Here is a 26148-nt window from a genome sequence, read left to right on the forward strand (position 1 = left end):
GTGTTTTCACAAGATAGGGGTATATTTAAAAATCATTATGGAGATTAGGCCTCACATCACAAGAAGCAAAATGCACCTATAAAATGTACAGAAATGTTTTTCCTTTCAGAAACTGTTTAAATTTTTTAAATAAGATGAGAACTTTTTTCACAGCACTATGAGGAACAGGGGTAATTTCTGCGTAGGACTATTTTTGCGTACGTTCCAAATGCTCATTGGTTGAATTGGTGGTCTGTAACCTATAACCTTGATCACCAAATCAATATTTGGGCCCGAAATCCAAAATCTATACACTGTCAGATTCAGCCTTCTGATTTGAAATTAACCTCTTTGTAGACCAAACAGGAAATAAGCCTGACCATAGGGTTTAGCTTCAAGACTTCAAGAAATCCTCAGAATTCAACTTAAGTTGAAATTAAACAAGAGGCTGCCAGGAGCCTGAATTGCTTATCTGGTTAAATTTTGTCTTTCCATCGCAATAAATTTAACAAGATGTCTAATAAATTTTGACTCAAGAAAACTTGACTTAATTGAAAGTTTCTATGACAGTTTTCAAGATATTGGCAGAAAACTAAAAAAAAAGTTATTTTTCATCTGTCATGGGCAATAACTCTTACAAGTAGTCATCCGACAATTTGATCCCTGGAGACTTTAGTAAGCCTTATAATAAGGATCATTTCAACAAAGCAACTGAAAGAATCTGGCTAAACAAAACGGTTTCGGAGATGTAATGTTCAAAAATACTACTGTCTGATCCCTCTATTCTATTTTTAGTAACAGCAGCCATGTTTTTGACAGATCAAAAATCCCTACATTAGTTCTATGCAGGATACTCCAAGGAACATTTATACCAAGTTTGGTTTTAATTTGTCAAGTAGTGCCAGAGAAGATTTTTGAAAGAAATGACATTAAAAATAGACAAAAAAATATCGAAAAACTCCAATATGACTTAACAGATTACAATGAAAATTTATCCACAGATAGATCTCATCATGCTATACACTTTTACCCTAACGGTTTTGGAGATATATGCAAAAAACTACTGTCTGACCCCTGTGGTCTATTTGTAGTGATGGTGGCTATGTTTTTTGGACGGATAAAAAATCTAAACACAACTTAGTGCAAGATGCCCTCATGAACATCTGTGCAAAGTTTCATATAATTCTGCTCAGTAGTTTCAAAGGAGTGATTTTTTAAAAAAATGTTAATGAACAACGATGACAATGGACGCCAAGTGATGGCAATGGCTTACATGGCCTTTGGCCAGGTGAGTTAGATGAGTAACATTTTTTTAAAAAATTTCTTGGATTTTATGGACTTCAAGTAAAGACCTGATAAATTTGGCATATCAGATAATCACAAAAATATAAGAGTTTGAATTATATCCATCCATATTGGTCCAGAATTTAGCAATATATAAGGTTTAAGAAAATACTTTTGATCTTACTGTTTTTAAGATTTTGAGACAAGCAGACAAACAGAAGAACTAACAATGAGAAAATTAAAGGGTACTGCAAGCAGTAATGCAGGGTTCTCGTACTAAGAAAGATATTTATTTATATTTTTATTTATAAATTTTTTTATTTGACTCTTTTCCCCATCCAGAATTTTGGTTTTTGTTTCAGTCTTTTGGTGATCTCCCCTGCTGACCTTCTAACTTCCTTTCGTTCTCTTCGGTGGGCATGGTATTCTTCCTGTTTCTTTATTTCTCTCTGACTCTGAAATATATCAAATGTTATCAAATATTAGGTATTAGTGGCAAAATAACTTTCTTGCCGTTTTTCTCATTTTATGGCATTGTAGTCTCCTTCTGAATTTTCAAGAAATAACACTCCATGAGGATTTGGGTGCAATTTTGATTTAAGACAATAATAAACCTTGTCTTCATACTCAACCATTGAATTTAACAACTAGTATGCAATAGTTAAAGTGGACATAACATGGCAACTGACAGCCTAAGGACAGTGATACCGCCTGAAAAGTTGATAATGCTACGATGGGCAGGTGAGGACAATATTAATGTTGAAGGCAATATAACTTCCTAAGTTCAGCCAATTTATTGAAAATGCCCTCTACATAATGCATTTATTTGAAGAATCTGAAGCCAGCATCATCATGTGTTATTGCCTCCTTGACATTCATGATGAAAACAACATGACAATGTTTTAAACAAGGAAGAATGTCTCTTCATCTCTAATATGAAATTAAATCATATTTTTTATGACAGAAATCACACAAAATCACATTTCTACACTCTAGATACTAGTACCTAAATATTATTTAAGGCACTGACCACTTCATTAGCGAGGAGGTGACTGAGACCCTTTAGAAGATAAAAAAAATAAAAGTTCCAAATTTTGGAAATTGCACAGAAAAATATATATTGATCAACTGCATCCAATTTAAAGAATTTGCTTCACCAGACAGTAATTTAAAGTGTGAAGCTCACCAAGCAGTTTAGAATTGAAAGTTTAAGCAATAAAACTATGCACTATGACAAAAAATGCTTCTGTATTAAAAAATCATTTTCATATGTAGCCCAACTTGTCCAAAATAAGCAAAACAACTTGGTGTGATGATTTTACAATGGACCTGCTGAGAACAAAATAGTCTATGATGATCATTTTCTCACACCAGACAGGAGCAATAATACAATAGTCAAAGAAAGTATCCATTTTTGTGTATCTACTTCCTGAAACGTGATTGTGGCTGTAGATTTGAACAATGCTAATGACAACAGATTAAAAAACCAACTGGTGTAACAATAACTCACAACAGTACTTTGGATAACTTATGAAGTATTAGATTTCTCCTGCAACTCTTGATTATATCAATTTACAAACATGTGCATAGATTTAAACACAGTTAAATAACATGCAAAAAAAAAAAATAAAAAAGAACTATCAAGTTTGTCACACCATTCATGTCAAAATGTAACAAATTGTTATTTTTGTGTTGTCACTGAATATGAAGTAGTCTAGACAAAATAGAATTACTCTGTCTTCATCTTCAGGGTTTGTTACACTACAACCCTTATTAATTAGACATTTAAAGGAAAAAGAGCATTCAGTTTTGTGATCAGATGTCGATATTTCATTTTAAACTTGACAACTAGTTTATAACATATACAAGCAGCCCATGTTGTTGAAATGAAGAGAAAGAAATCACCAATGTCAAGAAAAGAAAACCACACCAAACAATAAACAAAAGAAATTGTTATTAAGTGTCCATTTGTGACATATCTAAGTGACCAAGTGAATCAAGCATTAGGAGGCTCAACATGCAGAAACCAGGCAGTTCCTATCATATGGGTTGCACATGGTAAATATTATCCAACTGAATTTTTTGTTCCAAAGTAATGTTTATATCATATGTATATCAAATAGTATAGTTAACAATGGATGACTCAGAAAATGACTTAACAAAGCAAACAAATTTTGAACAAAATAAAGAGTTATCTCCTATTTCCAATGAATTTCAATGCTTTCTATATAATTTATTTCTCTTTAATCATTACAGTTAAGTAAAAAGCAACATTCAATTTTGAGAAAGGATGCATTTATGATATGAAATAGATGAAAAATTTTTTAAAACAAAATTTGTCATGTGCCACCCACTGCCTGATATCTGCATGGATGTCCTTTTAAAAGGATAATTTAATCTGTGACCATAAAAAGTATTTTTTGCAAGGTTAGTGATGGAAAATTAAGACAAGCAAAAAAAATGTTTATTGAAGGTTGCTAAAAAAGAAAAATATAGGGTTGGCAGATAGATAAAATCATTTTATTTTTCAAAATTATTTTATACCGACACTTATGGGAGGATTTCTTGACTTTTAAATAGTGCTCAACTAAAACAAAGATTGTTTGGTGGTATTTCATAAAAAAGTATCACTAAAATAAGATAGGGTATGCAAAAAGTGGCTAGCTAAGGTGACCTTAAACAGATAACAAGTTTTCTCTGGCCTTTATAGTCAACTGTTCCAACAAAACCTGGATTTTTTCATATAGATTAATACCTAAAACTATTTAAGAAATGCATAATTTTTAGCAATCCATGTATTTAAATTTTCAAATGCAATTTTTGACATAAAAAGGAACTACTCCAATTCATTATTTTGATTGAAACATATATTCTAGAATTGGTGTAGATTTATTAAATAAAATAAGTTTGGTTTAATCCTGGTCTGACGACATTTAATTACACCAATTATCACTTGGTTAAATAAACAAAAAAGACCAAGGGTTTACTGACCATAAGATTTAATAGTCTCTTTCAAATATATAGGTGTCATATTTGTATGTTTCTGTGTATATAGAAGATTTCGTTTTCACTGTGTAGTTTCTTTTAAATATATAAATGTAAAAAAATGAATAATATATCTTAAAGTTTATATACTTTACTAATACTTCACTGAAGTCAATTACAATTAATTTGAACAATAAATAAATAATTCATTATTATATCACACAATCATTGCAAATATAAATTACTTTGTCTTATTTAAACACAGTTTAAGACACATAATATTTAAAACAAAATATATGAAGCACTATACATAACACAAAACAATAAAATTTAGAAATTATACATATTTCGTCACAAAATATATTTAAATAAGAACTGTTGATTCATATTACATATATTTACAATGTCAATTAGAAATCAGTCCTTTAGTTAAAGTGAAATAGATGCGATGCTGCAATGGTGTAGACTACCATATTGATGAGTCCTTGCTGTTACCTGTCTTTGAGTAGTGGAAGTCTGGTGTCTATCACTCTGTACCTGGGTCTTTTTGGTGGGCGAGCACCTCCTGCTGTGTACTGGATGATGGTGCATTCTGTAATTGCCTGGGTCTTCTGTAATACCTCTATAATCTGGTAGATGTTTGGGTGGGCATGCTGAACTTTCTTCTTGATGTTGTTATGCCAGCCTTCCAGGTGTATGGAGGTGCTGGGTCCCTTGGTCTGGTAGTTGTTCCATAAGAAATGGCGTACTTCAGATATGTTGTCAGCTTCTCCCTGGTCTTCAAGTATGTTGGGCCATATGTCTTCAACTAGGTGTTGTGGTATGAGTGGTAGGACTGCTGCTTATCGTACAAGCTGGGTGATGTTGTTGTTTCTCTTTTCTTTTCTTAGTCCGCATTTCTGTGTCTTTTGTCAAAACTGTGTAAAGTGGAAGAAGCAGCCTTTATTGGTAACCCCAAGGAAGAGAGTGTGTGCTGCGTTGTTGGTTGCTGTCTCATAGTCAAAGAATACAGGGTCTGGTTGGAGTTGTAGTTGGTGTTGTTGAGAGATGTGTTGGATCTGGCTGAAGAAACGTGTGTAGATCGTCTCGTCTTTTCCTGGTAGTAAATCAGATACAAGTGGGTACATGGAACAGTCTACCATTGCGTGGACTGTGTATAGCCGATTTATTGTTAAAATGTGCATATTTCACTTAATTCAATAATAAATTATAGAATTCTTTACAGGTAAAATGCAAGTACATTTCAGAAACAAACTTTAATTGTTAAAACAACATAACCCCATGTTTATGGTTGCCTAATAGGCAATGATATGATAAAGACAATAGTAGAAGATCCTTTAGTAATAAATATACTGGATCCAGTTGCACAAACACTGGATAAAGTTTGAAAAAATATTTCTACCATAGAAAGACATAATTGCTTTAGTGTAATTATTGGTAAGAATCAGGCAAAGTGGGAAAAATCAGAAGCATGCATGTCAAAACCCCATCAATCTGACAATATAATTTGACTCAAGGATGCCGTCTCACTGTTTGAAAAGACCATTGCCTGATTTCTGTATCTCTGGATTTGCTCAATTTTTTTGTAATAGAATGTTAGTAAAATTAGGTTTTTGAAAGAGTTATCTGCCCTTGAAATGTCCATTTTCAGTGCATTTCAATGAAAATATAACTCCATTTACCAAAATGATATTGAAAATTCTGTAATTTTTCCCTTGATTCTGATGGTGCAAATAGTCAAATTAAACTTTCAAAATAGTGGGTTCTTCCATACCATGTTTCACCCAGTGCCTGATTCTTACAAAGACTCATACTTAACTCAAAGTCCTTTACTTGACCTCTGCAACATAGTTTTTTCTTCTAGATACAGCAATATTTACAAAATGTTTTTGTTTTCCACAAAACACATCTTACATTTAATAATAAACAGCTGCAAAACCCAATCATGAACATTGTGTTGTCCATAATTACTGATTCTCTAATAGATTATTTATTGAAACAAATACAACTTATCATAGCTAGTCAATCTTTATTTACAGCCCTATGTGTCAAATAAACCACCAACAGAGGTATCAAATATGTCCTGGCTAGTGTTCTAATTAAAGCATCACCATATGGGGCTTAATATAACAGTGCAAATATTCAGAATTTGATCATCCTTATTTATTAATGCATATTTTCTGTCTGATTGTTTTTTCTATTATCCTTACTTAAGTTGTTTTGGATTGAAGTTCACATGTTTTCCACTGTTATTTATTTTCTTAGCTCATCTTCTTTTTTAAGCAACTGCCCAATAAGTAATGAAAACTGAAGTAATGTACTTAATGCAAAGCCAGGGGAACCTTAAAGAAAAGGCATTGTAGTTTCATGCTTGGTCATGGATTGAGCAGTAAAACAGAACCAAACAATATCAGACTGAAGTCTTCAAAATTGCTAATCGTCAAATATTCTATGCATTGAAACTGTGATGACCCGAATGTTTCTCAGTCAAAACAACGTGGAGACTTCATTACAGAAAGTACAATGCTAACCAATCATTTCATTTTTTAATGTAAACTCCTTGCTCTCATACATGTAAATATCACACCTAGAACACATGTACACATATGGTATTTAAGAGGTACATTTTGATCTCATATGAAACTAGAATTGACAGTTCTACGGCACCGATCTGCAGCATAAGGTGGTGTAGTAATAAATAATTATGCAAATCATATACAAATGTACAGTACTGAAATTACGAGGGCAAAATTAGCAACCTAAAAAGAGAAAAGAAAAAATCCCTCCCTCTTCAAGCTCCTATCGAAATACTATTAAACTTTTCAGACTTAACATTAATAACATATACTTGAAATGACTTGCTTCTGATATCATCAAAATTTAATCAAAAGGCTTCTTCACTGTTGCCGTGTTGAAAAATGTTCACTTCTACCAAGATTATTTTAACTAATCATTCAAAAACTTGGTCATGTATGGAATAAGGAAATGTTAATATAAGATCTTGATAAAGACATTGCTTACACTGAGAGGTCTGCCTCATATCTTGACCTTCTATTATAGATTAACAGAGAAGGGCGATCTTAATAAAGACATTGCTTACACTGAGAGGTCTGCCTCATATCTTGACCTTCTATTATAGATTAACAGAGAAGAGCGATCTTGATAAAGACATTGCTTGCACTGAGAGGTCTGCCTCATATCTTGACCTTCTATTATAGATTAACAGAGAAGAGCGATCTTGATAAAGACATTGCTTACACTGAAAGGTCTGCCTCATATCTTGACCTTCTATTATAGATTAACAGAGAAGAGTGATCTTGATAAAGACATTGCTTGCACTGAGAGGTCTGCCTCATATCTCTTGACCTTCTATTATAGATTAACAGAGAAGAGCAATCTTGATAAAGACATTGCTTGCACTGAGAGGTCTGCCTCATATCTTGACCTTCTATTATAGATCAACAGAGAAGAGTACTCTAAACTTTATCACAATACAATTAACTTCTCGCTGAAAACTTAATTTTTAGTGAAAACACTGCTGAAGCTCCTGCATATGAAGTTTTATATAACACCTCATATTTTATGCCAACAGTCTGCTGAAGTGCCTTTATGTGAAGATTTTACATCACACCTCATATTTTATGCCAACAGTCTGCTGAAGCTCCTTTATGTGAAGATTTTACATCACACCTCATATTTTATGCCAACAGTCTGCTGAAGCTCCTTTATGTGAAGATTTTACATCATACCTCATATTTTATGCCAAGTCTGCTGAAGTGCCTTTATGTGAAGATTTTACATCACACCTCATATTTTATGCCAACAGTCTGCTGAAGCTCCTTTATGTGAAGATTTTACATCACACCTCATATTTTATGCCAACAGTCTGCTGAAGCTCCTTTATGTGAAGATTAACTTCTCACAAATAAGCTATTGGAACACAGATATGTTGTTGCAAGGCTAACAATATAACTTCAAAACATTAAGGGTAAACATCATCAACTTGTCCATCTTTATGGTGTTCCAATCTCCACCAAGAAAACAAATCTTGAGTTTCCTCTTTCTTGACATTATATGAACAACAATATCTTAAAAAGAAGTGAATGCTAGACCTACCAGCACACCTGGTCTATACTCTCGGCCCCTCATAAAAAAGTCTATTGTAAACAAAGCAATTCAAACTAAGTCTGGAAAGTTGGTACTTTTAATATTTCTGCTGTACAATGCTATTTTAAGATTCCATTTACATGTATAGGTAAATAAAGATTTCTACATGTATGTTATTTCTCTATACACAATATGTCTTTTAAATTTGGTTAAACATTCTCCATAAAATATATAATAAACTGTCTTAAAAGACCATAATAATAGTGATGGGAGGACCACTTGATTTTGAAGAGGGCAGGCATTGTTTAGAAATAAATAATATGGCCCTGAAAAAATTGCAAAACTGACCCATATAACTTAAAAAAAAAACATTCTGACCCAACAAATTTGCCAGCCCCCCTCAGAACCAAATGATTGTCCTCTAAATACTTCTTGAAAGTTTATAGTAGGTCTAAACCATGTACACAAAAAAAATCAACAATCATAAGATTCATTCTATTGGTACCTTACATGGCAGACACTGATTTAAAATTAAGCAAGGAAAATGTTCAAAGCTATAAAATGAACTCCCTGAGTAAGAGGTTGTTACAAAATAATTTCTAAAAATATCTCTTTCACAATACCTCATTTGACTAACAGGCTCAATTCAAAACCATCGAGAATGACACTGAATATTTTGAAGAAATGAAAGTAATTAAGTATACATCTGATTAAAACTTTGCTCCAATAATTGGGTTTTAATGAAGCTGTTCCAGTTATAAAAAAACAGCAATAACATAGAAAAAAAATTAACATGACATGTAGACTCATTCATCAACACTTTTACACATTAAAACCATGCAGTATGTGACATTAATTCACTATTTATGATCTACTGGAAATCAGTTTTACAGTATCTATTTCTGCCTCAATGTATCCTTCATATGACAATATAATAACATAAATTGTAAATTCACTAAAGCAAGTATTTCCCACAATATATTGTTTTTTAAGTTAAAAGACAAAGGCATAACTCATTGTAGAGGTAGATATGGGGGTTATAAGCTGGACCCTGCTTCCAGCATATTTATTTTTATTACAGTTTTTTGGTATCTGCATATGATGATGATGTGCATGCAATGGGATAGAATTTTTCCTTCTTTACTTAAATGACTATCTCCTGATAAAATACCTTAAATAAATTTGCTTAAATATTTTAGAAACATACTCTACTGGGTAAGATTAAGGGTATTTCTATATATATGATTGTTGAAAAAAGCATTACTTATTTTTTTTTCTGCGGAAGATCTGAAATACTGTAATGAAGATTGTGTGTTAATCTCAATCATGTCACTTTTGACCAGATAATCCACAGAAAAACAATTCAAGTAATGCTATTTTTACGACAATCATATATTTAGAAATATCTTTCATTTTACAATATAAATTTGTTTCCATACTATTTCAGTTAAAAATTTTAAAAAAATTAATAAACTGGAATAATTGATCAGAATTTTTGCCAATTAATTATGTTACTATGTTAAGTTTGGAACAGCCATCATATAGAATGAAATGGCAGTAGACAAATAGTAACATTTAATTCACATGTCATAATTTAAAATAGAAGGTATGTAAGGTACCTTTCAATAAAAGATACAAATCAAAGTGCTGTTAGCACTGGAGGTTTAGGATTCTTGTGAAAATACTATTATACACTCAAATTCAAAGATTTCATGATGTAAAATTGAACTGTAATCATATATTTGCATTTCTCATGTATCTTAGAATTGTCTTTTTTCTTAGATATATATAAACAGAATGTTTCTTTAATACTTAAATCAGAGATATGCATACCTGCAGTTCACGTTGGAGATTCTACCCCAATGACACTGTCACAATAGCAATTTTTTTATATGAACATTTAAAAATTTCATATTTTGCACAGAAAATATAGTCAATTTAGCAAAAAATCTACCACAAATTTTTATGTGGGAGATTCTAAATTTTTCATTGATTTTATGAGGATCTCACCCCTTATCAGGGAAGTATGGTTATGATTTAAACAGTATCCAACTTCACACACATTTAAAAAATTTGTTTCATTTCACTTTTTCACATTTTTAAAAAACCTGTACAAAAACTAATTTGTGGTTACATTTGAAAAGTGATTTCCCAGATGTACACAAGATTGAAAAAAAATAGATGCAATTTTTACTTGGTTGAAATAACTGCTCTTCACTTCCTGATTATCAATTACAATATATTGATGAAAGGGTGAAGATTTAGACTGATGTGTGTAAAATAAAACATATTTAACACGGTCTTGACACATTTTGCAGAAATTAAATTTCCTAAAAACAAATTTATAACTTAACATCTTTCAAGGCCAAAATTTGAAAAAGAAGTCCTTCAAATCTTCATTTTTTTAAAGTCTAGGTCTGAATTTTATTTGCGGCAATAATATAATATTGTTTAGCTGAATAATTGCCTGAAACATTTTTACTGCTTTTGAAAGAGATTTTAATTGATATAAAAGGAATCATATATGGACAATATTGTGTGTATTGTGCAGAAACAGTAGTACAGTTCATGACATAAACCTGTGACATAAGGTATTTTGATCCTGAAGGATCAAAAACCTAAATATTTACAAACAGTTGCAATTTTACTAAAAAAAATATTATTTGGTAACCTCACGTAAACTTTTTGTATATATCTATTCACTTCTTTCAAACTTTAATTCATTCAGTGGTGTAAAATATTACAACAGATATCAACTTCTATAACCACTTTTATTTATACATGTACTAATATAAACTCATGCAAACCAACTAATTTGGTAAGCCATTCACTTGCAGTTTAAATTTAATTGAAACAAAAATGCTAGTTTTAAAGGTCAAATTTATGCGAAGATTTGATGAACACAAATTTCACATGGACTTTATCACAGAACTTATTTTCTCAATTTTTTTGAAGTAAAAAATCATATGAAAATTAATATAACATAACTTAATTAGGTATTAGCCCACATTTAATTGCAAATCTTCTAAATCTGATGCCAAAACTTGACTGTGTGTTTTGTTCAAAATATTGAGATGAACAAAAAATATCATAACAATAAGTAGAATCACTGTATCGAAATAAGAAAAATAGTTCCCATTGAGTCACACACATTTTAAGTCTAAACAATGGTATTTAAGTTTGAAAAGATTTTGTTAAGCTTTATCAAAGAATACAAGTTGAAGAATGATCACAAATTTAAAACTGGGCAAAATTAAGTTGATCATGAAATCTGCCAGAAATAAATTGCACAGTTCCCGTCTTTACAGTGTTCAGGAAACAATGTGATGGGGGACCAGATAAGTAATGATTACCATGCAACCCGGACTTGTTGGTCGGTAGTTTAATATTGTACACCTCATACTTTCACAGATCTTATTACATTTCATATTTTGTAGTTTCCATTTAAACAATGTATTTCTGACACACCCATGTTTTGCAATATTGCGCGCTCAGCATTTTTATTACAAGTGATATTGCATGGCAGACATCAACTGTTTACATTCACTATAAAAGTGAATATCAATTGTTCAAATATATCTAGGTATTTGTCAATATTTGCTCACTTTCAAAAAGGACATCCAAAAACAAATACATAAAAAAGTTGTTATACTTGACTCAACCAAATTAAATATACTTTACCAAAATATTTATTTTTAAATCACGATGAAAAGAAACTCACTGAGTGGATAATTCTTAAAATTTCTACAAAGAATGTAATAAATTAATTATGTCAGGTTTGTGTATGCAATATCATGTTTTATGGAACTATGGAATATTTAAGAGATAAAGACCTAGGCCATGGGCCTCAGTCGATTTTTCTTTTAAGTGTTCAATAAAACATGATATTGCATGCACTGAGCTGCCATAATTGTACACTTTACTTAAGTGTTCTTAGATTGTGATCAATATCATGTACCATAAATAAATAATATATCTTATACAGTAAACTTACCTTCTTGAAGGTAAATTTCATTTCTTTATTGCCGTAAGACCCACTTTCTCCTGTAATGTCAGTGTCTTCAGTTTTCTCTAGTCTTTCTGCCAGACTCTGCCTAAAGATAGAGCAACTCTCAATTTTCTTCCTTAAAATACTAGAATTAGTTTTTTTTTTCTTTTTAATTACAAATTGCAATATTTTCCCCTGATAACAGAAGTGTGACACAATAAGTTTACTTATACAGTAGATTTCTGTAAATCGCATAGCCTATTTCTCAGAAAAAAAATATGCAATTGACAGAAATTTCAAGAGAAAATACCTAATATTACAATGTTTCAGTGGGACATAGTCATTAATCATGTCTAATTAGATTCCTGCCATAGTGTCTAATCAAAAGAAAGAGAAAACATTGTTGTAAATACAAATTTCTTTATAAATTTGTGGTATTTCAGTAATGATCTATGTATTGTTGTTTTACCCATTTTGATAAATTTTTGAGTAAATTTTGAAAAATATTTATGCAATTAAGAGCAATTTTTTACATAGATAAGATGGAAAATGTTTTTGTTCTTTAAGTTTCTATGCAATTAACAGGAAAATTCAATTAACAGGTATGTGATTAAGTGGAATCCACTGTATACTGTTCAATACAAAAATCAAGCAGAAACAAAAAAAAATTGATGAATTATGGCATGCAATTTTTTTCCCTTCTAAAAATAAACAAGAAAAACTGTGATCAAAACTTACTTAAGGGTACCCCCAATCCCTATCTAAATCAACAAAATGGTCATAAACTATACAAAGCTGATGCCAGCTCAGTCTGAAATCCAATCCCAAATATGGCATACCAATATGAAACTACAGGTTAAGTGGCTGTAATCACTGTTTGAAAAGAGAAACTGTGGATGAACAAACAGACAAGCAGATGATCACTATTTACACCTCCCACAAAGTAGGGGGTATAAAAAAGAAAACTTATTGACTTCAAATACATGTAAAACCCACTTTAAAGTGATATTTATATTGTTATTTCATATGAAATCAAATATAGGGCAATGTCATACTTGTGGTTGTATAAAATGTATTCATATACTTAAAAATTCATCCAACTTCCAGAATAAAGATAAAGGCAAAGGAAAGTTTCATGTGAATACACATGAGTGTTTAAGTCAACAATTAACATAAGCTCTGTAGAGTTTTTTAACTGACTTCAAGATTTAAAGCTTCTTGTATGGTGGCCAGGCTTTTTAGGAGAAAATCACAAAATTCCAGGCTGGAAAAATCGGTGAAACCCCTGGGGTAGGGTAGGAGCCTGGAAACCTGGACACAAGTGGGACTCGCATCCACAGCGGTGTAGACCTGATGATTACCAGTTCAGCACCTTAACCATTCAGCTACCCTGCCCCATAAATTATTATGTCTCTTACACTGAATAAAACTTACATAAATGAAACAAGCTGTCATCATACACTATTGCCATGATAATTCCATTTCACTCAGAGACTTAATGATCACAATCAAGTGTTCTAAGAAAATTACTGGAGCCAGAATTTTTTTTTCTCTACGGCTAAAGATAGGGAACCATTTTTAATCCTTGCTACGGGCAGTTGTTGTCAATTATAATATCAACAGAAAGAAACAATTAGGAGCAAGAATCAGATAATTTGTCACCTGAAAAAGCTGGGCATCTGTAGTTTAAAGGATCATTAATTAGATGGTGCGAGTTCACCAACATTAATCTTTCACTTAAAGACATTTCTCCCTGAAAGTCATAGAAAGGAAGAAAATTATAGAGAAGTTAATGAGTAGATTGTATGGTTAGTTTACACAGGAAAATAAGGTTTATTAAAGGGACATCCTATCCTTGAATCATTCACCAGTTCAAACAAAACCATACCAACACAACTATAGCCAGTATTGGTAACAACTGTCCATTTTCAAAGGAACCACTGCTCATTTTAAAGGGAGTGACAGTATATTTCAAACTGAATGACTGTTCAAGTAAACTGTGATGGATAAATATTACAATACCTAGTTAAAACAAAAGTTGAGCAGTTAAAACCAATAAATATCTTGGTATTTCAAATAACAATAGATAATAAACAACAAAACAACAATAAAAAAAACAACAAAAAGATAAGGCATAACTGTCAAAAATTATCCAATCAAATTAATATTTATCAATTTGTTTTTACGTTTTATTCATATTTTATTTGTATTTAGTTCCTTTTTTACCTTTTAAACGTGGCTGTTGTTCACAACTTCATTATTCGAATTAATATTTGACATTCAATGACAGTTACTGATAAGTTAACTATGAACAAAATATTGAGTCAATATTCATGTATTTCAAACCAATATAAATTGACTGACACCTAAAAATTAATTGAAAACCTAACCAATTCTATGGAACATAAGTGTGTCCACAAATTTTCAAACTGAACAATCACCTCATCCAAATATAAGCACAGTCAAAAAATTAAGTCAATGTCTCAAATTCTTTCTTACAAATTACGGACAAGTTACTGCTGCAGAATAACAGTCAAACTGCTGGAACATTAAACCAAGATTTTTTTGGTTTAACTGTAACGGTTTAAAGTAAAACAGAAAAACCCTGGTGCACATAAGTTATGGCATAACTGGATTAAATGGTATGCACAGTTTACTGGATTTCCTTGTTATAGTTTTCTTTTTAGAATATTAATTTTTGCAGCTATAAAATTCATTCTTGAAAAAAGATGCACGACATTTAATTCCATAGTAACTGGCTCCATAAGATCACCAACACAGAGTTACACCAATCAATAAGATCTGAGGACATGGCAACACTTCTAAAAAGAAAAAAAGATGCAGATGGATGGGTCACATTTTAAGAAGATCTTATGATGACTTTGCCAGAGTAGCACTAAGATGGACATCAGAATGGAAGAGAAAACAGGGACATCCAAAAAACAACATGGACACAAACAGTAGAAGCAGAGATGAAAGAGCTTGTTAACAGCTAGGTAGAGTTGGAAAAGAAAGCACAGAACATAGATGAATGGAGACTACAAGTCCTTCCCCTATGTGCCATCAGACATTACAAGACTAGATAGGTAGATATAACTAAATACCTTGTGAATTTATTTCTAAGACATATTGTTAATCTTACTTCATTTCTTTCCTCTTTTTCTTATCCTCCAGTGATTTAAAAGACTGTCCTTCTTTTAATTCATAGAATTTCAGTTTATTCTCCCTTTCTCTCATTCTATCTTCCTGTCGTAAAAGTTTGTGTTGCTTCTTGACTTCCTGGGTCCATGTGTGTTCATCATCAGAGCTACTGTCATCATAACTGTCATGGCTGCCACCTTCATCCTGCAAATATTCATTATGTAACATAATTTTCAATATAACAACCATTTGTATCATGTGACTACAATTTTTGTCATTACTTGAAAGGTTCATTAAAGCAGATTTGACTGTAATTAATTCATTTTGTATTTGCAAAACCTGTTGATACAGTGGAACCAGCATTTTCTAATTCATCTGTATTACTAGTATAAAACCCAGATTTATCTCACACTGATTTTAGGTCCAAGAAGTAATACTTTTCTTGTATTTTAACCTCCGAACTCTGACAACCTAGTCCTACCAGACATACCAAAACTTTTTTATCCAAGAGGTTTTGACTTGACAAGTTCTATAGTCATATTAACCATAATCTAAATACAAAGACAGTTGGTGTATTTTTAAAAACTATTAACCCCATACAGGAATTATTGTTTGAAAAAAATGATACATTGTAATAAGATTTTATTACTTTCGGCAAAAATTTGAAAAGTCGGAAAAAAAGTGTTAATTGTTTTCAATGTTCCTTTCTCTTCTTCTCAACAAGTCAAATTCTCACCAAAAATAAATGTTAACAAAAATTCCAAATATGAGGTAACTTAATTCATTAAATCACAAACAGGTACCATTATTGTGAGTATTTTGTAATTATTAAATACAGATTTAAAAGATTTAAATCTATAACCTGCATTTGTTACAGGCCAAAAATTGTTAGAAGAATAAGTGGTAGCCAAATCCTATCAAGCACTATTCATCCAACATTTGTTTTAGTTTGACAAACTTTCTCAAAGCAGATACAGTGAAACCAAACCAAATCCCTTCTGGACTTTAAGGAGGTAGACCTATGGCAAGGGACACAACTCTTACAAACACTGGAATGTTTACATTAATCTCACGTAAGCATCAAAGTAATTTGGATTGATTTCATTCTGTTTCAAAAGAAAGCTTGCAAGGCTTTGGTGAATTTGAATATGATACAAACATATCACTGATTTCAAGGGTTATGTCCCTTATCCTGGGTCTACCTCCTTAAAATTTCTTTGATATAGACAGGTTTATCAAGGTTCAAAATACTTTTTCATTGATATTAAAGGGATTTTAAAGAGTGTCTGCTTTAGACAGGTTTCAGATTATTCATGGTTTGGTTCAGACAGATTTCACTGTATATGTAACAGGCAGCACAGCATAACAGTAAATGAAGTACTGGTAGGTTAAAAAAATGATGTGGTGAAATTATGCAATTAAGCTCATTACAAGTGCAATGGCTCAAAAACAGATATTGTTCAACTTGCATTGATTCATAGCATTTTTTACCCAGTTGTTGTTAGATAAAGACTTTATTTGGATAAACATCAGTTCTCATTGAATACCAGGTTATTGTAGTTCAGCTTTAAATTTTCACAATATCTGCTAATAGTTATAAATGTAACCTATAATCCTTACTTTGTATTTCTTTAAAAAAAACATATTGTATCTAGTAAATCTGTATTAAGCAGATAATAGATTTGGAAATTAATCAGCCTTTACCCCTAGCAAAAATTTAACACTAAAGTGGAATTAAAATTCTGTTTTTGACAGAACCATGATATCATGTTACACAATACAATACTTTCAAGCCTTTGACTGATTTTCTTGTATCTCAAGATTTTTTTCAATCTCATAAATTCCTACTTGTGTTCCTTTTAGTAGTTCTCCCTTTTAAAATTATCATCACAAGTTTGAATCATTAAGAAAGTTATTGAAAGTAGAAATAAATTCAAGGCATAAACTTATAGAACTAAGTAAATGTCTCCTATTATTTGACAATTAAAATGACTCACTCACAAAATAAAGGGTTTTTCTCCATTTAAGTAACATTTTTGAACATTAATTATTAAGCATTCATTCTAAAAATACAGACAATAGCAATAATTAACTTAATGGTTAATAGAGCACTTCAATGTTTATTTATCATGCAGCTCCTGCAAAATATACCTCAAATTGTGCATCAGATATCAAATGATAATGCAATAACTTTATTCAATGCACTATAGAACTGTCACTGTCTTTCTTAGTACATCATATACTATTGGAGTTAAGGCAGACTGCATTTCTATATACACTTATCCAAAATTAGGAATTAGTTGAGCCCCTATAAATGTCATTTTGTAACTAGATGTCTTAGGCAAATTATCAGGATTTGTGCATTTTGCTTTGTAAAATGTTCTTTATTTTTACAATGAAACAAAACTAACCAAAACCCTGAATAGTCCTAAAACCTATCTAATCCAAACCCTGAATAATCCCAAAACATGTCTAAACAAAACCCTGAATAATCCCAAAACCTGTCTAAATCAAACCATGAATAATCCAGGAAACTTAACCCTGAATAATCTGAAAACCAGTCTTAAAAGACACTTTTAAAAGCTCTTTGATATAAATTAATGAAATTTCATCCTTGGCTTGGTAAACCGAACAGCTCTCTTAACCAAATACATTTTAAAGTCTGAAAAAGGGTTCCGTTTGGACAGATTTCCCTGTATAATGAATCCCATTCTCTCAGAAGGCAACAATATTAGCTCTTATTAAAGCCTATCTTGAAGATCATGGCATGAGAAATTTCACCTTTTGTATTCAGCATAGTAAGTAATAAGATGATAGACTTCTCTAATGAATGAATTCAAATAGATTATTTAACATTAGTGTAAGCATTTTCTTCGGAAAAAAAGGACTGCAAAAAGTATGCAATTTATATGTAGTTCAAGAGAAAAAGGAACCAATTTCCACAACTCAAACTGTGCCATTATGGGACATCCTCACTTGTTCTGAGAGCATCCACTATTACGATGTCATTGAATTAGACACTTTTAATGAATGTTCACTGTGGGAAAGCTGTCTGTGACCTTCTCTTCAATGCAAAATGACAATTTATGGAAGGTGTTTTTTTGTTGTGTTGATCTTTATCACTAAATCAGGCTTTAATACTTCTCATGAACATTACCAAAATACCACAATTTTACAGTTGTTTATGAATGCAAAAATTATTACAGAAAAGAATAAGAATCATTTTCTATTTTAAGTAATTAATTTTTTTTTTTAACTTAACTTGATTTTATATGCACAATAAAATAAAATTCCTCGCATGGCCCAGCTTGTTATTACATTTTGGGCAAGTATGGACACAACATTCAAGCTTGATACAGCTTTGAACATGTGTTCAGATTACAGAAATGGTCCCATATGACCCCTTATTCCTTAACGGTTCCAGTCACAATCTTGACTATCAATTCCAATCTTCCTTTGGGAGTATGGGACCTTGTGGTATAAATTCAAAGGGATCTTTACTCCTTCACACAAATTATCAGGAAAACACTTGTTTCTGGCCTCTTTATGGCCCCTGACTTCTTATTAGATCAAGTCACAAATCCCAAAATAGTTTTCAGCTATCTTTTGGCAATTTCAAAGAGATCCATCTTCTTATAGTCAAGTTATTATCCAGACATCAGGAAAATGCTTGTTTCTAGCCATTTATTTTTGAAAACTGTGATAAAAAATTTACTGATGGAAACACAGACTCTAGAACATGGGTAAAACCGAATACCCCACACCAAAAAATATCCTGAAGTCCTATATTTTTGTTGTATGGACATACTGTTACAGTACATGCACACTTCAGACAGACAGATAAAAAAAACCCAAAATCATTACAACAATTTGTATTTTGAAAGAAGACATAAGTTTGTATTGCATCCTCAAAATACTTGAAAGTGTATATTTTATAAATTACTTCTTATATAAACAATTGAGTGCCAGACTGCACTTGGAAATAAATCAGAATATATAGAAAACATATTATCACATTTCTTTCTCACTGACTAAAAAAGCAAAAGGATTTGTTGATTTTCTTCAGGCTGTTTTAAGGTAGATGAATATATTGTGGTAAAGTTTCTGACGTTAAGAATACTATAGAGAAACGAAGATAGTGAAATTCTATATTCTAAAGGGTAAATGTAAATTCTTTAGAAAAAAAAAATTCTCATATATATATGCAATATTAAAATCATATAGGATTACATTTTTCTTCCGCTATTTAGTTTCTTCTCTCATTTTTCAAAATACCATTATAAAGCTGCCACTATAAATAAGATGATCTTTAAAATACATATTTAGCTTTCCGTATTTAAATTAAAATGAGTCAGCTCAAATATTTTCAGTGCCTCATATTTTCTTACATAAGACTTCCTTATATGGATATACCTGTTAACCTTTGGAACAGTTCACATTGACAGTCTCATGTGGAAGATTGTTTATGTAAAAGCAAATTTTTTGTGTGTAAAAATTCAATTATGCAGTATTTTTTTTCAGAAAAATATAATAATTTAACCAAAAATCTTCCATAAATCTTTCATTTTTATGTAGGAAATTTTCTTTGATTTTGAGGGGGTCTCCCCCATCCCCAATGTGGGAGTCTCCCCCAACCAAATGTGGGAGTGTTAACAGGTAAGATAGTACATAAGATATAACCAGGAAGAACATAACAAAATCCCTCTCAATTTAAGGATTTATTCACTGTTCCACCTTAGAATCAGGCAGCAGGTTATTTATGCATCTATCAGAGACCAATCCAGAGATTTACATAAAAGGAAGGAGTCCTAACCTGTTTCCTCAAGAAATATGTGAAAAAGATATGCATTAAACATAACTGTGCTTTTAATACAATGCTAACTCACAAATTTTCTTGATTTTTTACTGTATTGCTTTTTAAGTGCTTTTGTATGTAAAAGTTCTAAACATTAAAAATTCTCAAAAGGGGACAATAACAAAATTTATAAGAACTTCAACTGAAATTAATTAAGATTCAATTTGAAAAAGTTACAGAAAATTCTTGCCAGAGTTTTACAGAATAACAAGTCAAAAATATTTTTTTTCTAAAATGCATTTATACATTCCCTTCAAGAGCACAATGTTTCACTACACTTATGTCCTGAGAAAGTATCATTGTTGGTATATCCAATCTGCATCCTCACTCAAGCTTAAAAACAGCATTGGGCAAGTTTATTTTCATATACTGTAAGCGATTATTGTAAAAATAACTGAAAACCAAACAACTCTCAGAAAACATTTGCTAACTACCTTCAAAGATAAAAAAGAAAGCAAATCATAGCTTATTCCAAGATAGGGAATGCCAAGGCCTGTTATTTCAGTAGAAATCAGTAGAGTGGAACGAAATGTAAACTTGATCTATAACACATCATGGTATAATGAGCTTAACATCTGCAAGCATTAAGAAAGTTTGGAAAACTGTCATTTTTGTAAAATTTGCTAAGGCCCATAATTTTACTAAAAATCAGCAGAGTGGAGGAAACATACACTTGTTCTGTAACTCATCATAGTAGACTAACAAACCAAAAATCCAATCAATAACAGCAAGTGTTTAGAAAAAAAAGTCTGGAATACTGTTATTTTTATAAAATTTGCCTAGTCCAAGACCCATTATTTCAGTAAAAATAAGTGGAGTGGAACAAAAAATGTGTCTGAAACTCATCATGGTAGACTAATATACCAAAAATCAGCTCAATATCTGCAAGAAAAAAGTCCCAAAAACTAATGATGAACTGAAAGATTGACAGACTGGTGGACAACTTCATTGCATGGGATATAATGGCAGGGCTGATAAAATATTTTCACATCCTCCCAAAAGAAGCTAAATTGGAGGGAAGTCCAAAAATGTCTGAAGGAAATTTAAAGAGCTGATATACTATGGGCTACACAAAAAATACTGCAAGATGGCAGATTCAAGGAGTTTCTGGTTTCCAGCACCTTAATTTTCTCTAACTTTCACATATCATGATGTGACCAAGGGAGACCAAGATTAAGCAGCTAAAAAGGCTTCACGAAATTATGTTTCTTTTAAAGCATTTCAGGTTTCATCTGTTTCATGCATATTAAAAAAAAACCTGATTAGATCAAAGATGTTCACTGCTAATGTTCAGCCATTTTTGTCAGATTTTCAAACTTCTCTGATTGTATCCATTTCATAGAATTGGTATTTTTTGCCCAATGATCCCACTTTTCTTTTCATAATTTCATTTAACACATCTTAAAATATCATTTAAGAAGTATTTATATATTCTATGTTATTTCTTCGAAATTTTTAATAAATAAACCCCTTTAAAATCCTTGTTATTCTTAACAGAGCAACACACATTCTTGAGTGTTATGCCTGATGCATCTTGGCTACAAAATGCTATGCATGTTTTAGACAGAGCTACTATCAGATCTAGGGTAAAATCTATTGAAGTGATGCAGGGACTTAATGATTACAAAATGTTAAGCCAGGAAAGTTGATGCTTCTAAAGAAATAATGAAACAATTATATCCTGAAGTTTTAACAAAAGGTATTGTACTCCCATTAATTAGATGTGTCAAGGACAATTTTCTTATCAGGTACACCTGTATTTCTTTGCTGCTTGGTTCAAAGTCCCTAAACCAATTATTTGTCATATAAATTAATTTGAGATAAATACTGTATCTGATTGGTTAAAATAATTTTGTTATATCTCAATGGATAAAAAAATACTGACAAGCCCCTATTCAGTTAAATTCAGAGCTACTTTTCTCATGTTTAAAGACAAAAATATGTTTTAAATTTAATTTATAAGAATTGGCAATAATGAAAATTTTGTCTATTAAAAAATAATATAAATTTTCAATAGACAAAATTTTTATTATTGCCAATTATTAAATAGAAAAAAACTCAGTATATCTATACCTGAATTTCATCAAACTGTTCATCAATAATGGCCTTCTTTTTCTTTGACTTGTCAAGCTTTGATACTACCGGGTTTAGTAGCCGGAACTCTTCACTTGTTGTATCTATATGGAAATCTGGATCTTTGAACATCACAGAGAAACGATCATCTTCCATGATGTCTGGAGTTTTCTGGAGAAAAAAATGGAATAAAATATAGATAACTGAACATGTTCTTATCAAAGTGCTGTAAGCACTGGAGGTTTTTGATTCTTGCGAATTTGTAAAATTTCAAAAAATTACATGATGCAAAAACAACTGTAATCATACATTAGCATTTCCCATATTATTCAAGACTATATTTTCCTTATGTGTATAAACTGAATGTCCATCATCTTTTCTACAGATTTCTGAAATATAAAATGTTATTAACAGTTAAACAGTATCAAATTTTGTTCCATTTCACCTTTTTTCACAAATTTTTACATCATTGTCCACAAGTTAATTTGCATTTACATTCAAAAACTATTTTAAAAGAGTATTTATCCCACACAAAATTACCAATTTCAGCTTAAGAATATAATTTTATTGATGAACATCAGAATTTCCATAACTACACATTTTTCATCAATTTGAATTTTCCCACAAAGTTCAAATCTTCCACTGATTTGAAGACACTTGTAAATCTTAATTTTATTTGCAGAAATAATAGAATATCATCATAGACCTGTAATTAAAGAGACTTGGGACTAACTGAAATCTCATTTTAACACACACACGGTGGGGAATGAGATCTCATACTTACTTAATTAACAATAATAACTAGGCTTTAAATGATTATAACTAAATTGAAATAAAATATTGTTTCCTATTCTACAATATCTTAGCTTCATATTCATACCATATTTTTTTTCTAACAAAACAAACAAAAAAAGAAGTATTGAAAACAAATTACCTACACCCCAATTTTTACGAAAATAAAAATAATTCAAAATTAAATTAATTATTTTCACATTAACCTACTACAAGTGTTTAGTTTTTAAAGATAATTAAATAAAATCTTTTGTTTCCCATTTTTATGACTTCTACGTATCTGCTACAATTCATTTCAGATCAATTCATCCTAAAAGGGAAAAAAGTAGTTTAATAAATATGTGGGAGGGTCAGGAAATCTCATTCTCCACCATGTGATAATTTTATGGAAAAAACAGGCTAATTAAAAAGTTTCTTATCTCTTTATATGTCACTGACATCATTGAGCTGAATAATTGCCAGAAACATATTTTAGGTATTCTTACCCTGAAGGATCAAAAACCCTAAAAATTAGATTACTGAAAAATGGATATTTGGTTTTAATAGTGCCTATAATATGGCAAACCAGAGTATAAAGTGAAAAAAATAGTATTAATTTATAATTTTTGAAAGACCAAAACTTTCTCACTATATTTACTGAATGACTTATATTTTTTCGGTCTATGAAAAAATAACCTCAATCATGTGGTGCACACTCAATAACCTGTGCAGCAGGTTATTTTAAAGAGTGCATGACAGGCATTGAGATTATTTCAAATAGCCTAAACAAATGTGGCAGTCACTCTTTACAATTGAATTTTAGTATCAAAATTCAATGAGATTTGATGTTAATGACGTCACAGTCACATTACAAAATTTGGTCTATGAGAAATGGACAAAAATTTTTATCTAATCAGAAAGCTTGTTACTTCTGAAATTATATTATATTTTAGTGTGGGTAATATTTGTCTGATAATTTTGAATTTTCCAATACATTTATTCTTTCAGGTTGTATGTAATCATGATATGAAATGCTAGACCTATCTAACTTATAATATTACAAGGGCTTCTCTGAGTCAAATACATATGGCAGTAAAATGTAATGCCAATCTACCTTGTGCTTAATTTGCTTTTCTGAGTTAAAAGTAACTGGATGGTTTGTACTAGTACAATATTACAGTAAACAATCTGATAAAGTTTCATTGGATTCATTAAGCACCTGCAGCTTTAAGGAAGCAGAAAATAGTCAAGAGGATAGGATGCCTTTGGCAACATTTCTTGTAAAATCTAGCAGAATGAAAAATAGAAATAGCATGTACCTTTTGACCTTCATATTGATGAGGATCAAAATCTCAAGTTAAAGGTTACAGACCACCAATTCAACCAATGAGCATTTGGAATGTACGCAAAAATAGTCCTACGCAAAAATTATCCCTGTTCCTCATAGTGCTGTGAAAAAAGTTCTCGTCTTATTCAAAAAATTTAAACAGTTTCTGAAAGGAAAAACATTTCTGTACATTTTATAGGTGCATTTTGCTTCTTGTAATGTGAAGCCTAATCTCCATAATGATTTCTGAATATACCCCTATCTTGTGAAAACACTGGGATTTCCCATGCTATTTATAGACCCTTCACTTCCGGTGACCAGTACTGCACTGCAAGTCTGCTAACCCCGCATGCCATTCTGAGGATTGTGAGCTGACATATGTAGAATCATGCTGATACATAGTCCTCTGCAGGTTAAAGTTAAGGTAAGTCCAGAGAAGCCATTGAATATTGTGAAATTTGCATAGAAGCCTATGGGAAGTGGAATTAGTGGTTTCTAGCCTTAAGGTGCATAATTGGAATATGAAATACAGATTCTGTGAAAGTTTCATTAAATTACAATTATTGGTGTAGGATGAGTAACAGATGAGGTACTCCTCTGCATTACAGAAGGAAGAAAGGAAGGAAGGAAGCACATAGGGACAGAAGGAAGACCATAGCCTCCTTAAAGTAGATTATGATGTAGAGTTATGTCATCTATCATTTATAACTTATTGACTACATCTGTAAGTATGGAAAAAGTAGGTTACAGGAATACAATATAAAAGATTTAAAATCACAATGAAGTACCTGTTTGTCTACGAATTTCCATGTTTATTGAGATTGGGAAATCATGTATCTCCTATCACTATATTACCCCTAAATTGAGCTGAGGGGTATAAAAAAAGCCTTACTTGTAGAAGTCAGCTACCAAACTGGGCTAATATACTGTAGTGCTGTTTAGTTCAGTGAATTTTTTTCCCTCAACTTGAAATATTTAAATTCAATAACAGACAAGGTCAAAAGACAAAATGCACAAAGATATGGCATAAACTTGGGTCCAGCTGACAAAAAAGTCAAAAGAGTCTTCAGGTTTTTTTTTTACAATACATGTACAAAAACAAAGATAAAAATAACCCATCAAAATTTCTTGTCTGAAGTAAATTTATAAATTATTTTTCTCCTTCCTAGAAATTTTTACAGATTTCTCATGACTAGACAAAACTAAGATAAAATTTGTTAGGCTTCAAAAGAAAATCAATCTGTAATCCTATACTTTTTTATTTCTCTTTTACAACACACTTTCCTGCAATAATAAATCATCATTTCTAATTAATTCTCTGTAATAAATATGCTGTCAGCTAATTTCTCTTGAGTAAGATCTAATAATGTGGCTAAAAGGCACTGAAATGTACATCTTTAGGTCATGAACTCATTTTCTTTTTAATGAATCATGCTATGGTTATTCATATGTATTAAATTAGTACACATAAACATAAAAAACAAAGGCTGATGACACTCTTATTACTGTAATATAATTATTTTGCTCTTTTCTAGAAATTTCAAATAATATGTGCTTCTTAGTGAATATTAGTCTGTCTGAAATGGTACATAATTTTATTTAAGTACACATGCACTCATGGAAATTCTTTCTAGTTTA

General features: G+C 31.1%; 1 protein-coding gene across 1 annotated transcript in view; it reads right to left on the reverse strand.

Annotated features, from left to right (window-relative positions):
- Positions 1-1551: 1551 nt before the first annotated feature.
- Positions 1552-26148, reverse strand: part of LOC148628503 (nucleolar protein 10-like) — a 71666-nt gene continuing 47069 nt past the window's right edge. Inside the window, exons 15-18 of the mRNA XM_088588668.1 lie at positions 22413-22583; positions 15486-15688; positions 12350-12449; positions 1552-1718 (exon numbers count right to left, since the gene is read on the reverse strand). Of these exons, the coding sequence (XP_088444794.1) occupies positions 1581-1718; positions 12350-12449; positions 15486-15688; positions 22413-22583 (612 nt within the window). The 3' untranslated portion in view covers positions 1552-1580. The remainder of the gene's footprint in view (positions 1719-12349; positions 12450-15485; positions 15689-22412; positions 22584-26148) is intronic.

This window comes from Perna viridis, chromosome 1 (assembly GCF_037379345.1).
Source record: "Perna viridis isolate PV_CMFRI_1.1 ecotype Kerala chromosome 1, ASM3737934v1, whole genome shotgun sequence".
NCBI lineage: Eukaryota > Metazoa > Mollusca > Bivalvia > Mytilida > Mytilidae > Perna > Perna viridis.